Source organism: Harpia harpyja, chromosome 21 (genome assembly GCF_026419915.1).
Source record: "Harpia harpyja isolate bHarHar1 chromosome 21, bHarHar1 primary haplotype, whole genome shotgun sequence".
NCBI lineage: Eukaryota > Metazoa > Chordata > Aves > Accipitriformes > Accipitridae > Harpia > Harpia harpyja.
This window is the reverse complement of record NC_068960.1, coordinates 18,108,502-18,125,804: the sequence shown is the minus strand read 5'-3', so window position 1 is coordinate 18,125,804 and position 17,303 is coordinate 18,108,502. Positions and strand designations below refer to the sequence as shown.

General features: G+C 58.6%; 2 protein-coding genes across 6 annotated transcripts in view; both read right to left on the bottom strand.

The window, feature by feature from the left end:
- On the bottom strand, positions 1-3,649 carry LOC128134770 (proline-rich protein 12-like). The gene is given in 4 exon segments (XM_052772899.1): positions 1-427; positions 429-566; positions 568-845; positions 3,433-3,649. Coding segments are annotated over 4 exon segments (897 nt in total). The 5' UTR covers positions 3,488-3,649; the 3' UTR covers position 1.
- Positions 3,650-7,112: 3,463 nt separating this feature from the next.
- RAB11FIP3 (RAB11 family interacting protein 3) overlaps positions 7,113-17,303 on the bottom strand; it is an 80,681-nt gene continuing 70,490 nt past the window's right edge. For all 5 annotated transcript variants that reach the window (XM_052772862.1, XM_052772863.1, XM_052772864.1 and 2 more), the window contains 6 exons: positions 15,533-15,673; positions 14,429-14,510; positions 12,265-12,402; positions 11,224-11,379; positions 10,652-10,792; positions 7,113-9,830 (listed from right to left, as the gene is read on the bottom strand). In XM_052772862.1, coding sequence (XP_052628822.1) covers positions 9,717-9,830; positions 10,652-10,792; positions 11,224-11,379; positions 12,265-12,402; positions 14,429-14,510; positions 15,533-15,673 — 772 coding nt within the window. In that variant the 3' untranslated portion in view covers positions 7,113-9,716. The remainder of the gene's footprint in view (positions 9,831-10,651; positions 10,793-11,223; positions 11,380-12,264; positions 12,403-14,428; positions 14,511-15,532; positions 15,674-17,303) is intronic.

The following is a 17,303-nucleotide window of genomic DNA, read 5'->3' as shown; positions in this document are numbered from 1 at the left end:
CTCAGCCCTCCCCGGGGAAGGGGTGGCGGGGGGCCGGGGCTGCCTCCCCCTGGCCCCGGGGCAGCGGCGGGGGCCGGTGGGCCAGGCCAGGGCTGGCACCGAGGCTGACCCTCAACTGCGGCCGGGGCAGCGCGCGGGGGGGCAGCGTCCCACCCCCCCGGCAGCCCCCCCCCCCCGGCCCCTCGGGGAGCGTGGGCAGCCCCGGGGCTGCCTCGGTGCCATCGTATGGGGCTGGGGAGGAAGAGGAGGAAGGCTGGCGAGCTCGAGGCTGGGTCGCAGGGCTCTGGGTGCCCCATGGCGAGGGGTCCGGCGGGGGTGTCCCCATCCCCGGCTCCTCGGCAATGTGCAGGTCCAGCGCCGGCAGCGAGCCGTGGCTGGTGGCGGCCCCAAGGAGGGGATGCTCCATCTCCACCGGGGGGGGGGGAGGGGAAGACGCTGCTGTGGGACGGGACCTTCTTCAGGCTGGGGCTGGTGGCCCGGGGGGTGCCCGGTGGCTGGGGGGGCCCAGTGGGCGCGGGACTCTCCAGGCTGGAGGATGAGCTGCGGAGGCTCTCGCCGTCGCTGCCCCGGCCCCGCAGCGAAGCCCTGGCGGGTCTGGAAGGAGGCGACGCGGGCGATGCCGGTGCCAGCAGTGCCGTTGGCTCGGCCGGCGGAGAGGCTGGTGCCGAGCCGGCTGCGCAGCATGGGGCTGGGAGCCGGGCTGAGGCTGGCAGCGGTGCCCGAGCAGGGCGGGTGGCTGGGCTGCAGTGGCCGGTGACTGTCGCCAGTGCCCGAGGGCAGCAGGGACACCGGAGGGGACCCGGGCGCCTCGTCCCCATCCTCCACCTCAAACGACTTCTTGAGCGCTGGGAACAGAGAAAGAGAGAGATGGTGGCATGAGAGTGGCACCCGATGGCACCCGTGGCCTGGCACCCACTGGGCTCTGCCCCCTCCCCAGCCGACCCCATGGCCAGCCCCATGCACGGACCCCCAGCCGTGCTGTGCCATGCCATGCCAGCACCTGGAGGTGCCCCCCGCACAGCCAGGGGGCAAAGAGCCGTTTGTGAACCCATCCCACATGGGAAACCAGCTCGGCACTGGCGGCCTCCTGGCCCTGCCGCATTGTTCACTGCGGTTTTTATCATTGTTCCCCGCGGTTTATCTGCGCCCGGCCAGCCGGTGCCGCCGGCTCCCTGCGCAGCACACTGCCCGCTTTATTCCCCCTGTAAGGGATCCGGCCCCAAGTAACCGGATCCCCGCCTGACCCTCTTCTCCCCCAGCATCCATCCAAACAGCCATGCTGGGAAGGATTCCTGCCCCCTTAACAGGGCATTAACCCTGAAGCCTACTGATGGTGAGGCAGGCCAGAGCGATCGCTACACGCAGCAGTAACATTACAGTCCATGCCGGAGCTGCAGCCATGCCTCCCATGCAGCTTCGCAGCAGTGACAGCAACCAGGAGCCCACGCCGCAGCCCCGGGGCCGCTGGTGGTGCGAACGTGCCCCCTCACGGACCGCCCTGCCACCCCGTGGGTATCACAGTGCCTGGCTCCGGTGCAAAGCCTCCCGGGGGAGCAGCCGCCAGGCACTTGGCAGCAGTGGGGGGCCCTCTCCCTCTGGGTACCTTGGCCGGATGGGCACCGCCGTGGCAGGTCTGAGCAGCTGGGACCCCCGCGAAGCCCCCGCGGGAAGGAAGCACCTTTGCCATGCAGCCGCCCCCTCCCTCCCTCCTGCCGCGGTGCGAGGCCCCCCCAGAAGCCGTGCTCCTGCCAGCTCCGCCGAAGCGGCATCGTTTGGTGCCTCCAGCCGCTTTCCCGGCCCCCGGAGTGTGCGGGGGGGCCCAGGCCCCCACCGGGCAGCCTTCCTCACCCCCGCTGCCAAGCGGCGGGTGGCTGCCTCCGGCGGGGAGGCTGCGGGGGGGTGGCCCACGCTGCACCCCTTCATCCCTGCCGTGCCAGCATGTGCGCCAGCGTGCCCCAGCATGGCACCCGCCGGCACGAGGCCGCCCTCAGCCCTCCTCTTCATTGGCCTTATGGCTGCCGCCCTGGCTTGGCCGTGGTGCCGGCAGTGCCGGGGGCAGCAGGGCGGTGGGGGGCCCGTCCCTGTCCCCTTCCCGGCTCACCTCTGTGCCCGGGGCTGGGCAGGGGTCAGGGGCTGGGGCTGTGGGCGCTGCTAATAACAGCTCTCCCCAAGGCAGGTATTTCTCTGGCCGGTCCTGTCCTGATCCGTCGGCCAGGCTGCCGGGGGGCCACGGGGCCGGTGTCCCCCTCCCCACATCCATCCCGCTGCTTCGGCACCACCGGGAGCACGCCAAAATGCCTCCTTTCACCCCAAACCTGCCCCTGGCCCTTGACCCATCCTCACCCAGACCCCAGACTGTGTCTGAAGTGAGGGGCACAGGGGGGGTAGCAGCAGTGGAAGGGGGGGGGTGGGATGCAGGGCAAGATGGGAGGGTGGCAGGGGGTGTGGGGAGATGGGGGGGCGGTAGGGTGGCAGAGGGCTTAGGAGGGGTGGTGTGGCAGGGGGGTGGTGGGGTGGCAGGGGGTTTGGGGGGGTGGGAGGGTGGCAGGGAGTTTAGGGGAGATAGTGGGGCGGTGGCAGGGGGTTTAGGGGGGGTGGGGGTATGGCGTGTGGGGAGATGGCAGGGATCGGGGGGGGGGGGTGCAGGGGGTGGGGGTGGCCCGGCAGCGGCGGGGTTAAGGTGCCCGGGGTAGGTGCACACATTCCTCCCCGGCGAGGACAGCAGCAGCCCCGGGGTCGGGTTTCGCCGCCCCCCCCCCCCTCCCGCCCGTCCCGCTGCCCCCGGCCCCCGGCCCCTCCCGCCGCGGCCCCCGGGAAGCGGCCGCGGATACTGGCGGGCGGGAGAAAGCCAAACCCCGTCGTCCCGCTGCCTCCTGCGGCCCGGCCGGCGCGGGGGGAGCGCGGCTGGAGGCGGCTCCCGCCCCCCCCCGCAGCCCCCGGCCGGCTGCATGCACACGCGGACACGGGGGGGGAGTGCACACACTCAGCCCCCAACCTCCCCGGAGCGCTTTGCAGCTCCCCCCCGTGCCCACCCCACGGGCGCATCCCCCCCCGAGAGCACCCACGCCCCCCCACCCCCCACCAGGCTCCCCCGAGGGTGCGCTCCCCCCCCATGCGCAGCCCCCCACGATGCCCAGTCCGCGGGGGGGGGGCCATCCCGTCTCCCTCCGATGCGCAGCCCCCGGGGGGGGGGCATCTTCCTCCCCCGCTACCCAGCCCCCGGGGGGGGAGGAGGGCAGCCCCCCCCCGATGCTCAGCTCCCATCCCCCCACGAGCCAAGGCCCAGCAGCATCCCCCCACCCCCATACCCAGCCCTCGGGGGGCATCCCCCCCCCGGTACCCAGCCCCGAGTGGGGGTCTCGCAGCCCCCGGGGTGTGTGGGGGGTCACCCACGGGGTGGTGAGGGGGTGGTTCTCGTAGCCCCGGCCGCACCTTCGAAGTCGGAGAGGATCCCGTCCAAGTGCTCCTTGACGGAGAGCCGGGCCATGCCGGGGCGGGGGGGGCCGGCGGCTGCCGCCCACCCGGGACACCCGCATGGGGAGGCGGCGGCGGCGCCGGGGGGGGGGGGGGGGTGGAGGGGGGAGCGGAGCGGAGCAGAGCGGAGCCGCGGCTCAACCGCCCGAGCCCCGGGCCGGGACGGGACGGCGCCGGCTGCCCTCGGCGGGGAGGGGAAGGAGGAGGGGACCGGCTCGGGGGGAGGGGAAGCGAAGGGACGGGAAGGAGGGAAGGGGGTGGAAGGGGGGAGGTGCTGCCCGCGCCCCCGCCCCGGCCGGACCCCCCCCCCCCCGGCTCCCCCGGGCTCGGCCCCCGGAGCTCCGCCGGCCCCGCCGCCAGCCCCCCCCCCCCGCCCCGGGCTTCCGGGGGGAGGCTGGCAGCGGTGGCCGGAGCTGGGGACCCCACGCTCCTGCGCAGGGCAAGGGAGGGGGCTCGCCTGCTCCCCCCGCCCCCCCAGTCGCCTATGATTCTGCTCGCTGTGGGTGCTGCTTGTGCCCCCAGCCTGGCTGGGGGGTGTCCCAGGGAGGCTGGGGGGCTCTGGCCAGGCTGTACACCGCAGGCCCTGCTCCCCCAGGGATTTCCAGCTTGGGGGTAAGAGGAGAAAAACGCGCTGGTGCAGGCAGGGCTGCCTGTGGTTGCCTCCCGGCTGGGTGTGTGGGGTGTTTGCTGGGGCGTTATTGTCCTCTGGTGTGGCTGTCCCTGCCAGGGGTTGTCCCCCATGCCTGGAGCATCCCTGGGGACCAGCTGCAGGGGACCGCGCTCCCCATGAGCATCCCGGGTGCTCCTGCCCACGGCAGGTCCTTCGGGGTGATGCAGGCAGCACCCCAGGGCGAAGCTTTGCACCGGGGCTGCCCCCCCTTAGCCCTACAGGATGCTCAGGGTGGGGGGCATCATCCCTCTCCCTCCCACCCCGGCTGCCAAGGGTTAACCCCATCCCAGGATCGGCAGCAGATGTGGAAGGAGAAGGAGCTGGAAATCCCTTCTCCAAACAGGGGTCCCGCAGCGCAAGCTCTGCTCTTCACCACCCTCCAGCCGCTCGGCCACGAGTAAACACCCGCCGGCTGGAGCACATTCCTGCGCTGGGCCCGGGCCGGGGGTGCAGCCGGGCCCCAGCCCCGCGGGGTCCTGCCGGATGCGGCCCCGCTGCGGCGTCCTTGCCAGGGGCTGCGGGCCATGGCCGCGGCGGCCGTGGTCACGGCCAGGTTTTGAGGGCATGCGGAGGTGCCCGCTGGCTCCCTGGGGAAGGGGCTGGATGGGGTCTCAGCAGCTGCCCTGCGGCTTTTTGGGTGCGGGGGGGGGGGCCGGGGCAGGAGAGCGCTGCTGCCCTGGGGGTCACACCGGGTGAGGGCCGGATTCAGGGTGAGCTGGGGAAGAGCGGCTTTGCTTTCCCGGTGGCTTTGTCCTTTCGTGGCTCGTGCCGGCGCAGTGACAAGCTCGCCGAGCTGGGTGGCAGGGGCTGGCGGCTGGCTCCCGACCCCCCGCCTGCACCGGCAGAGCACCCCGTGCCCACCCTGGGGCTCCAACCGCCGAGCACCGCGTTCCTGCCGCCGAGGCCGAGAGCAGCGGGGAGGCACTGGGACCCGACATGGGGTGGCTGGAACCCCTGGCACCGCAACCAGGGCCCAACCCTTGCTCGGTGCCTGCTGGTTTCCCCTGTCGGCGGCCAGAGCATCCCACCGTAACGACGGGAGAAACCAGAGCTCTTCAGCGGCGTTTAAAGCAGTGTTTCAGAAGTGGCTCAACTTCCCCGAGGAGTTTTGGAGCTACGAAAGCTCCACAAATCTCTAACCCTATTGCAAATATATTTATTTAAATGCATTTAATTTTTTATAATCAATAATAACTCAGAGCTGCCTGCAGCTGCTCAGAGGCTCACTAGCACAGTGCCAAGTCACAGCAGCACGGTGGAAGAGTGGTTTGGAACAGCTCCAGAGGAGCTTGGGTTGTTTGCACCAGTTCTGGAGCTGTTCTGAAGGACGTGGAGATCTTCAGGGCGTTTCTGGAGCAGCTTTGAAGAGGCAGGAGAGGTTTCAAGATGTTTATGAGACCTTTTCAGATGGTGTGCAGCAGAGCTTGAGTGCTTCCGAGCAGCTACAAGTATTTTTTTATGAGTTTTAGAGCAGCTTTGGAGCAGCATGCTGTTTTAGGGTTGCTGACGCCTCTTTGCTGTCATTCGCAGGGGGTTTAGGGTAGTTTCAAACTGTTCGGAGAACAGTTCAAACTGTTTGGAGAAGTTTAGAGACATAATTGAAAAGTTTTAATGCTGTTGAGAGGTACATTAGAAAAGTCTGGAGGAGTTTCAGGAGGGTGTTACAGCACTTGAGGCATTTCACAGCCACGCAGAGGAGGCTTAGAGTGCTTCAGAGCTGCTACAGGATCTTTTTTTATGATCCATTTTGAGCTATTTCAAGGAGTTTTAGAAGAGTTTAGAGGACTTTAAGAGCTACTTCGAGCCACTCCAGGCAGTTTTAGCATCTTGGTGCTTTTTAGGGTTGGTTTGAGGAGCCTGAGAGCTATTTGAGCAATTAAAGTGCTTCAGCGCTGCCCAGAGGTCCGTCCTTCCAGAGCTCCGAGATGTTCAGAGGCAGTTTACAGCTCCTTGAAGTGACCCAGCACCACACCAGCACCCTCAGAGCCATTTATTTACCCAATTTCTAGAGCAGCTTCAAGCTGTTGGAGGTTGAGCTTTTCAGAGGAATTTTTAAAGGATTTTTTAGAGGTGTTTAGAGACATCTTGGTGCACATTAGAGCAGTTTGGAGTGCTACAGAGGTGTTTTAGAGATGCTCAGGGACATTTTAGAGCAGCTGAGGGATGTTTTAGAGCAGATCAGAGCACACGGAGCAGTTTGAAATAATTTGGGGTGTTTTAGAGAGCTCAGAGTATGTTAGAGGCATTTCCCAGCATGCAGAGGCACTCAGAGCTCTTTGCAACAGCTCCGGGTGCTCCAGGGCTGCTCAGAGGAGTTCAGAGCAGCAGTCTGGAGTCATCCAGAGGCACTCCAGGAGCTGAGAGGGTATTTTGCCCTTTGGGGCAGCTTACAGGGGCTGGGGGGAGGTGGAGGGAAGCTTAGAGGGGTGTGGAGCAGCTTAGCAGGGTGGTTTACAGCCTTTAAGGGATTTTTAGAGTGGTTCAGAGCAGCCGAGTGCTCAGAGGGGTTCAGCACAGCATAAGAAAGGCAAGGGAAAGCCTCTGTGTCCTCACCTGGAGCAGACCCAAGCGAGTCCCTGCTGGTGCCGAGCCACACCCTGACCCTGTCTCAGCCTCCCCAAACCCTCCAGAGCAGCAGGACACCCTGGGGGGGGACAACAGGGCCAGCTCCAAAGGTGCCTCACCCTGCCTGGACCCCACCAGGAAAATGACGGGTGAATCCCCCCCCCCCCCCCCACCAGTTCGCACCTGCACAGCTCAGCTGACTGGGAGGTTTTGGGTCCCTCTGACTTCAGCCCCTCCGGAGCCAGCTGGGTCCAGCCTCCCCCATCCTCATTCCCCCCAAAATCAGAGCACTCTTCGGGGCAGGGGCATTTCCACTCCCATCCAGCCCCGCTGGGGAGCCAGCTCTCAGATGCTCAGGATGCTCCGATGCTTGGAGCCACCCCTGTGGAAAGAAGGTCTCCAGGCAGGAATAGTAACAGCTTTTAATCTGACAAGAATTGATACATCATTTAAGACAATACTGTTTTTGCCTCTTTTTTGGGGACTTCCTTCACATACCGGTAGGGAAAGAGGAACATTTTTGGGAAGTACAGTTTTTGTTTGTTTTTTTTTGTTTGTGGGGTTTTTTTGTTTTTCCATAGGGACTTTAAAGCATGGTGAATGTGCAAGTCAGTGCTTTGTTTGCTTAAAACTTTTTCCCGGTGCTTATTTACAGTTACAGTACCTCTTTGTGAGCGACAGGAAAAAAGACGATTGTTTGAACTGAGGATCCGTGATCCCAAGTCGAGAAAGGCAGATCTCCGATATTTATATATTTATACATATATATATATATGCTTTTGTGTATACACAGATACATTTCTCTCTTCTTTAAAGTATTAAAAAAATGATCAACCTTCATTCTATAAAAATACCTACTCTACAAGATAGAAAAATTTTCCCTCTCCAAGTATACACTGATTTACACCCAAAGCTTCTCTGGAAATGTACATTACGTGGCTTCTTCCCGCGGACTCGGGGCAGGGAGGGGAGTGGATGCCGGGGAGGGCTGGGTGTACGGGAGGGGGTGCGGGACCGCTGGGTGCCCCCCTCGCCCAAGGTTTTCGGGGCTCACCCCCACCCCGCTGCGCCTCGCACAAGGCCACGGCAGGGGGAGTTGAGCACCCCCGATGTGGAAGGCGATGTGGAAGAGAGGGTGGAAGAGGGAGGGTCATGGCAGCAGCAGCTCGGCTGGCTCTGGGTATCGGCCCCAGGGCCGGCAGCGCAGGGGACCCGCAAGCCACCGGGGACCCCCCAGCAGGGACTAAGGCTGCGGCAGCTGCCACCTCTCCTGGCCAGCGGCACCCTCCAGCGACAAACGGAGAGTGGGCTGCTCTGCCACGCGCCAGCGTGGGAAGAGAGATGTGCCGTGTGCGTGGAAGCGTTTTGGGAGGAGCAGGCACCCCCTCGCCAGTGGCCAAGTGATCGCTGTGGCTTCTGTTTTCAGGCCACTCTGGCATTTCTAAAACCTGACAAGCAGGAAAAAGAACCGCTTTTTGGGGCCCGATGTACTAAATGAAGCCAGATCCTTGGGAGTCCACTGGCTGTCTCCTACCGGGAGCCGGAGAGGAGCAGGTTGGTTAAAGTGGCTGCTCCCTGGGGTCACGCTACGCCACGGCCGCTTGTGCCAGCAAGCCAAAAGCTGTCTGATGTAAACATGGCTTTTGTTTCCCAGGGAGCTGCTGTTGTATTCTCTGGTCTCCTCTCACCAACGGCATAGAGATTTCAGCCCAGGCTGATGCCAGGGGCTGAGAAATGAGAGCAGCTGCCCCATACCCTGCCACAGCGCAGGGAAACAGCAGGGAAAGGCGGCTGGAACAGGCTCTCCCTCCAGGACTGCAGCTATCACCAGCAGAGCACTGCTCCGGGTGGGAATGGCACAGGCCACTGTCCCCAGGCCAGGGACCTCAGGAGGCAACGCAGAGAGCTCAGCCCTCTCCGCTGCAGCTCCCCAACCGCCCTCGGCCGCTGCGTGTCCCCGCGCCGGGCCAGGCGAGCCAAGCCGGGCCAGGGAGAGGCGGCCAGGACCAGCCTCCAGTGCAAGTTGAAGAGTCACAGCTTTTCCCCCAGTCCCTGCAGGCTGGACAGACAGCACCCATGTGTCTGCAGCTGGGGCCAAGGGGACCTCTCCTCCCAGAGCCAGCCCGGCTCAACAGACACCCGCAGACCCCGTGGCAGCCGGCAGAAGAGCTAGGAGCAGGGAGGAGGGCAGCAGAGCTGTGAATACCAAGGCATGCTGACGGTAGTGAGCCACAGACAGCAAAAATAAATAAGGAGGCAGGTGACAAAGTGCGCTTACGCCCTGTCCCGAAAACGGTTGCTCCCCTGCCTCTTTCTGCCACCGGCGAGTGAGAGAGGAGCCGGCTAGCGCTCTGCACGCAACCCCTTCCCGAGCAGAAGCGGCAGGGCAAGGATTAACTGCGCCAGCTGAATGAGGACATTTGCATTAAGTTAATTAAAAAAAACCAAAACAAAACAAAACCCAAACCAACCTCTACAAGTCCGGGACATGTTTCCCTCTTTCCCAGATCTGCCTCTGAGTGAGTGTGTCAGGGACACTTTGGCAAAGCAGATACTTGGGCTGGACAGGGCAGCAAGGGAAAACATCAGCGCCACTGCTTCCTTCTCCATCCCATTATCCCACAGTTCAGAGAAACCCTCTCCTTACAGCCCTCGTGGTGGCAAGCTCCTGTTCACACACTGCATGCCAGAGGGTCTGACGCCGCTGTCAGGACAGTTCCCAGCTTCACAGGTAGCTTCCTCCAGCTGTCCGTTGCCTGTGTTTCTTTTCCAGGTTCCCTTTCACCCCTCAAAACCAGAAGGGTTTCAAAATAACGGAGTCAGACAATAAAGCCTTGCTGCTGGTTTTCTTTTCCCCTGGTCCGCTGGCTAATTCACCCACCGACCTGACGCGATGCTTCCTTGTGCCTTCATCAAGAGCAAAGATGTTTCTAGTCCCTCTTTATCCTCTCAGAGCACCAAATCCACACCCATCGACGAGCGCACAGCCGGCGGCTCTCGGCCGCCCTTACTTAACTTCCAGGATGGAGGGGTTCGTCTCCATGATGGCCACAATAATCCTGTCGATGTAATCCTGCAGGCGGAAGTTGATCTCCTCTTGCTTTTGAATTGCTTCCATGAGCTGCAAGGGAGGGAAAAAGTGAGTGAGCGGTCACTGCCTGCCACTGCCCAGGGACAGAAGCAGGGCTTCTCATGGCTCTGTGCACCCACAGAGGTTTCCCCCTTCTTCACTCTGGTCTGGGATATTCCTGGCCACGTGTAAGTGGCCAGGGAAAATGCCCTCAGCTGCTGCATCTGCTCACTCCTGTCCTTCCTCAAGTTCTCAGCCAGATGGGACCCTGGAGAAAGCAGGGAGCATCACATCTCCCTTTGGCCCCCAAAACATCCAGGTGTGTTTCCCCACTTCTTTGGGTCCGAGAGATTTAATTCTGACGCTTACGCGGGCTTGCACGCCAGTATCTCGGGTACAGCCATGGAGCAGGGAGAAGATGTGCCAGAGAAACAAAGATCTCCAGGGTAGATAGATGTCCCAGCTCCCTGGGGTTTTAAGACAGCTACAGACAAACACACCCCATGTTGGCCGGTCTGTCCCAGGAAGAGGAAGGCTGTCACAGGGCAGGCAAAGCAGAGCTGCCAGTATCAGCAAATTGGAAGGGAGCAGCTTCCCCTATTCCCAGGAAGGAGGGCTGGCGGGCAGGGTAAGTCCTGCAAGCTCTTCAAATAGTTGCATGGGTATTTCTTTGCTCATAACAGCTTTCAAGTGAATTTTGGGAGTGAGCTGTACCACAGTGTTATGGTTTAAGCCCTACCACACAAACCCAAAACACACAGACAGGGCCACATCAGCTCCTCCCAAGCCCTCGGTTGGCTGAGAGGAGAGGAGATGTACCAGCCACCCTGGGAAGATGCAGTTTGAGGTAAGCAGTACCCCGTGGTACATACCTCGTCTCTGGAGACCGAGCTGATCTCCGCTGCCAGGGATTCAGAGAAGGAGGCTGAGAAGAGGTTCTTGGCTCCCTGGATGCTCAAGTTAATGATCTGTCCGTTCAGTTCATCGTTCTGCTCCTTCAGGTTCCTGTTATCCTGTTCACAACAGACAAACCAGATGCTGCTGAAGCACATGGTGCCCTCAAAGCAGATTTGGCTGGGGAAGGCAGGGGCTTTTGTCCTAACCAGCGGCTCACACAGTGTGGGGAACAGTGCATGGTCTCCTGCCTCAGTCTCGGCAGAGCCTGGAGAACCTCTGGAAACATGGGATATGCTGGGGAGATCCAGGGGACACATCAGAGAAGAGGGCTCTTGAGTGTACACATGCTGTCCTTCAGAAGAAGGAGCCAACTTCTCCTGTCCCAGGACAGGAGAGCAAGGCGGCAGTGGGCTGCCAGATCCACGGTCAGCTCCTCAGGAGGCAGCCTCCGGGCCTCCACTGACCACTCCACGGTGTCAGGGAATCGACATCCCCTTTTGCAGACCGAGCAGCCAAGACGCTTCCCTCTCTGCCCAGCCCTGCATACCTGCTTGAGCTGCTTGATCTCTTGCTCCAGCTCCGTCTCTCGCGTCCTGCTGTTGTACTCCTGGAGCCCCATGCTGCTGCTCCTGCCTCTTCGCTGCTCAGCTTCCAGTTTGAAGAGTTGCAAGTGCTCGAGCTGTTTCCTGAGGTCCTCAATGAGCTACAGCACAAGGGAAGAGCACAACTGAGCGCCGCATCCCCTGCAAGTCCGGTAGCTTGCACTGGTCATGGCTGGTGTGACAGATGGGCTGTCCCCCACCTGGGAGCAACCCCATCAATTGCTGCAGCAGGATTAACAGACCCTTTCTTGGGGGGCACACAGCTTCCCCTTCCTCCCCCATGCCTCTAGCAAACAGGAGAGGGGGAGCTACTTAAATACATGAGAGCAGCCCTGGAAGGACTTTGTTGGAGCACCAAAGACGCTGGCTCTGGGTCTGCAATAGCAGACAGCTCCCCCGCAGCAATGCAGGCACCTGCTTGGGCAGCTCCCTCCTGCCATAGCACCGTGAATCCCTGTCTCACCCGAGTGCTCTCAGAATCACCACAATGACAATAATTTCCACTTTGAGGCCCAAAGCTCCTTTCCTACCACAACAGCAAGCCCGGCTTGAACCTCCAGCTGGAATTACCAACCACAGACACCTGGAAGGGGCCAGAGAGAGACCATGTTTCTGTCCCCAAGCACGCAGAAGCTGGCAGCTCTCACTCAAGCAGCCTCGCACCCCTCTCCTCCTGCATGCTAACGCCTGCTGACACCACGTGCCATTGTCACAGTGCTTCTGCCACTGCTCCTTTGATGCGGAAGAGAAACGGGCCCCACGGGAACGGGCCAGGGTGGCACAACCCCACTGGGTTTGCAGATGCAGGCAAAAGCAACAGATGTTACACAGTTAAGCTGCTGTACTACCTTTCTCTGCTCAGGCAGGACCAAATGCTCCAGTTATACCTATTTCTGGAGAGGCTGCCAAGGCCAGCTTCCCCACATAGCCCTAATTTCGGGGGCTAGCAAGACAGGGCTGTCGCAGGCAGCCCCGGCTCTACTTACCTCCTGCGTTGACTCCTTCTCCTTCTGAAACTGGTGCCTCTCCTGACTCAGCCTGTCCCCCATCTTCCTCTTTTTCTCCTGCTCCTCTGTGAGCTGCACAGTGAGGTCTTCGATCTCATCCAGCAGCTTCTGCTTCTCCTGTAACGACACAAAAGGGGAGAGTCACAGGGCCTGTCTTCTTTCAGTGCTGCCAGGGCTCTTCCCACTCGCTCAAGGACATGGCGCATGCTGAGCACCACGGGGAAGGCTCTTCTCACTGACGCATTCAGATGCTCTGCCTGCTGGGATTTCATTTGCTGTCTGAGGGCTTCAGAGCCCGAGTGCTTTGGCAGCAGCAAGAAGAGCCACACACCAAAATAGCACTGCTAAGAGAGAGGTAATAAGAGATAACTCAAGAATAAATGCACACAGGCAAATACCCACATTTGTGCAGCTTTCTGGGCAGCATGCTCCTGGCATGGGACATGGCTTGTGTGGGACTGGGGCCAGCACAGGGACTACAGGTCAAGAAGAGACATTAAATCATAAGGCTCCTTAGGTCTGAATTTCAGAAAAGCCATGAATCCAAGATCTTAAGCCACTCTAGGGATGCTCATTCTCAGTTTCAGATATGAAAGAATTTAACTGAGGACTGACCCAAGAAGGAATATGACCAGTTCAAGCCAGGATGTGAAACATACAGCCCAGCTCTCCTGCTTTGTCCCCTTCCTGTACTCAAAGCTTTGGCAGAACATTTGAGATAGCAGGTAAAGCTTGTCACTTGGTGACAACAGCCCTGTGCAGGACACCTCCCTGTACAGCAGCACCCTTCTGCCTATGACCACTTCACCTCCTCCCCAGGCTCACAGCTTCTAGCCTGGCTCTCACTGTGAGGAAGGTTTTGGCTTTCAGAAAGCCAAAAAAACCACAAGACCCCAGCCAATGCTGGTGCTGGGTGGCCTGTGCCATGAAGAGGTAAGGAGCAGCTCTGAGGGGAAGCTCCAGCTGCTGGGTCTGGGGTGTCCTGCTCTGTGGAGCAGAGCACCAAAAGCACCACACCAGCAGGAAACGCAATGCTGACAACAAAATCCTGATTTCAGACAACAGACAAGACAGCAGTTCATCAGCAGGGCTTCTCTCCTCAGCAGGGAGGGGCAGCAATTGCACCTCTCACTCCTCCTTAATCCCGTTAACTGTGGAGAAAAGCAGCACTGCTCTGCAGAGAGATTAAGGATCAAAACCAACTTTGTGTGGCTGAACACACCTAGGCAGGAAATTTATCCTCAGACCCACAGTGGTTTTCCTATCCCCAGCCTCAATGCACTGTGCTTACAAGGTCTTGGCAGACGAAGACCACTTCGTCGTGGCCACATCAGGTAAAGATAGAGCTGCAGTGCTCTCCTGCAGGCCCAAAGACTGCAAGTGGATGAAACACTTGAGGGCCTTCAGCTAGGCAGAGAGGTTTGATTTCACTTAAATTTTCATCTTACATCTGCCACAAGCTCGAACAGAAACAAAACACAGCCTTTGTACCAGATATTACATCTGTAACCCACATTCTCTCAAAAAAATTAGGATCTTGTCCATCCCATGGAGACTGTGGCGCCTCGACGAGCCTCCCACCCCGGCCCTGTCAGCAACTGCATGGCCTTGAATCCTGAGCAGGGCGATAAGGGCTATACGGGAGATAACACAGCATTATGAAGACTCAACTCGCAAATCCCAGCGAGGGTGTATCTGCCCAGGCAGGATGCAGAGATGAAGCATGCCTGCTCCTCTTCCTCCCTTGCAGCAGACTGTCCCGCTGCGGCCGCAGGGATGGGGACGAGCTTCCACAAGAGGGCACGAGTCCCCTCCTAAGCAGCAGGACAGGGCTACCACGGCTGCACGCTGCTGCTCCACGCAGGCTGCACTGTCACAGAGAGATTTATTAGGGGTTTGTTAATCCCAGCTTCCAAGCCAAACACTGGCAGCCTGCACAGAGAGCGGTATGGGATAGTTCTGGTCCGAGGCGAGGTCTGCAGGGACTGGAAGGCAGAAGCAGCTGATTTGTTCATGACATTAAACGGATCTCACATAGACCTTTCGTGTAAATGAGAATTTCAGCCTCAGCCACGTAAGGCAGCACATGGGAACCCAGAAACACAACTCTGGCTTGGGCACCCCAAGCACACGTGGTTCTCACCTCCTCAAGTCTTTCAATGTTAGCTTTTAAACAAGGGACACAGGATCTCAGCTCGCTGTTCTCATCATCCAGCTGCTGCAGCCTGCAAAAGTAAAGAGATGTGTAAGAAACTCACCCAAGCATCCCAAGTGTAGGAGACTTGGTTGAAACATCGCTAGGAATATTAAACCAGGACCTGCTGAGGGCAAGCCAGCAGGGATTTATCTTTTCAAAGCAAACCCTGAGACTTCCATTATTTCTACTCCCAGGGGAAAAAGTGAGGCATCCACATGATTTCTGGCAAGTCTGCTGTCTGGTGCCATGCCCTTCTCAACCAGCTCCAACACTATTCTTTAGGCCAAGGGCTTCATCAGTCCATGGGCAAGCCTCAACACTAGGCACCAAAAAGCAGACACATTGCCTGGGCAGAGTCAGAGCAGGGGTTCAGAGAGGGCTTTAGCTTTGCATCCTCCAAGCAAAGTAACATCCATTTGTCATGGTAACTGTCCTACTACAAGCCCGGTAAAAAACCCCACTGCCTTCATCTTTCATTTACTGCAAGGGTTGAACAATAGCAAAACGCATTCTGGAAAAGCAGAAAAAACCCTGTCAAATAAATGAAACTTCTCCCACACCACTTTTTTCTTTGGAAGCCAACAAGGTGGCATGAAGCATCCCATCTGGGACATTGCCTTTTGGAAAACTCTTCCTTCCCACATATTTGCTTGTTTCCGTGAAGGTGGAAAACATCTGAGCATCAAACATACTTCCATGGGTCATTCATGGGAACAAGCACGAATAAACCACCTCTTCATTCACACACTGTGGGGCAGGCGCATGGATAGAGAACGTGAGCTAAATTTAAACTGCATCAGGGAAATTCAAATAAAGAGTCTGAGGCTATGTTTACAGAGGAGCTTGATTTTGGAACGATGGTAGGAGAAGTAGCCAAAACTCAGGGTTTATAATGACTTTAGTTACACTTTCAACCAAGTTAAACTTGCTGTCTACTGCACTTTGTCTCCCCAAAGGCTGCAGTTGCAAAGTGGCAACCTGTACACACATTTCAGTGTGTACATGTGGGTCCAGGAGACCTGCCACCACCCAGCCCTGCCCCAGGCCCACCTGGCCTGCAGGTTCTCAATCTCAATGCTCTTCTCCCTCTCCATTTTGCTCAGCAGCTCCCTCTGCTTCTTGATCTCCTCCAGGAGTGTTTGGTCAGCTCTCAGCTCCTGCTCCTTCAGCTGTTCCTCGAGAGCATTTGCTCTGCAGAGAGGAGAGAGAGGATTAACCCTTCCTGATGGCTCACCCCCCGCATGCTGCCATCCCAAGGGATGGATCAGACCCTCTTCCCAGCCTTCCTCCCACTGCACAGGAGAGCTGGGAGAAGCAGACTGTAAAATAGAGCAAGCTTTCTGGGAAAGTACACTTATCGCCATCTCAAGCAGCAGGTGTATGAGGGCTTCACTTCGTCCCAGCAGATGCAGTGGGAAAGCAACACGGTCCATGAAACCCCCAAGGACACTACTACTGACCCACATGACAGTCAAATAAAATAAGCCAGGTGGTACATGCTGGTATGGTCTCTGTCTAGTTTTAAGTCTCCAGGCTGCATCAAAACCCTTTTTAAGGAGGCAGCCAACAAGGGGGTGAGGTGAGGGTGAAAGGACAGTAATCATTTTCTAACCCCTGGCCTGTGGGTCACAGTCACAACATCACCCAGAACAAGCTACTTAATCACAATCTCATAGAATCATTGAATCATTTAGGTTGGAAGAGACCTTTAAGATCATCAAATCCAACTGTAAATCCCAGGATTGTGGTTTCACCTGTAGCGGCCATGGCAGAGAAATTCTCCTTCAGCCATTTCTAGCATTTTGGGCTCCTTTACTCTGCCCTGAAGTAGTCTTCTCTTCTCTGGGCAACAAGACAACAGCCCCAGTCCTCCTCCTTTTCACTCTCTCATGTCCCCAACAAAAAAATACGGGATCTGCAGGTCAACCTTCTCCATATGCCAGCATAACAGCAATTTACACATGGTCCTGAGACTGTGACAGTGCAGGCAGTGGCCGTGTTTGCTCAGGCAGGGCAGAGGTATTTGCCAGCACGCCTACCTGCCCTCTGGAGCAGTCAGAGGTAGCCCATGTCACTGCGCTGCAGTAAATCACCCAATCCCAGTAGCGGTCCAAGAGCCAAGGTTTGCTAGGAGGCTGGTGTGCTGGAGTTTATGCAATAGCTTTGCCTAGGCAGGTGGGGAAGGCTTTTGCCAGATGAACCTATTCTTCAACCAGCAATGAGTACACTCGGGGCTTTACTTGATTGAAAGCTGACTGACACTTCTGGGCCAAGGCGCTAAAGTGAAAACATTTCCCTCGCTGCAAAGTTTATCAGGGCTTAGAGAAACCTTTGTTTGAATCGCTCGGTTCCCTGACACGATTGTTACTTAACAGTCTTACAGCCCTATAGATAAATTCCTGCCAGGTTTATCTGCTGAGGGTAAATACACTGCTGGAAGAGAGAAGCTTGCCAGATTAGTAAAGACAGTGATTACATCAAATGAGATCCAAAGGGCTACACCCCTGCCAGGATCCAAAAGCAACAGGATCAAGGCTGGCTGTGGGGAGGGTAGACATGGGTAGTAGGGACCCTACTGTACCTTCCACCCAGACCTAATGGGTGAAATAAGGGCCAGAAAGAGTCCATACAAAGCAAGTATGAAGCATATATCCTCCCTGAATGGGAAGCTTTCCAAGAAGCATGACCCCCCTGCAGTCCTCTGAGCCAACCCCTGGAGCTCCAGAGCTCCACAGAGACCTTTCAGGATGGACACGTGGGGCAGGGAAGCACATAAAAAAAGATATTAAAAAAAGGTCTAAAAAGCAGCGTTATAGCTACT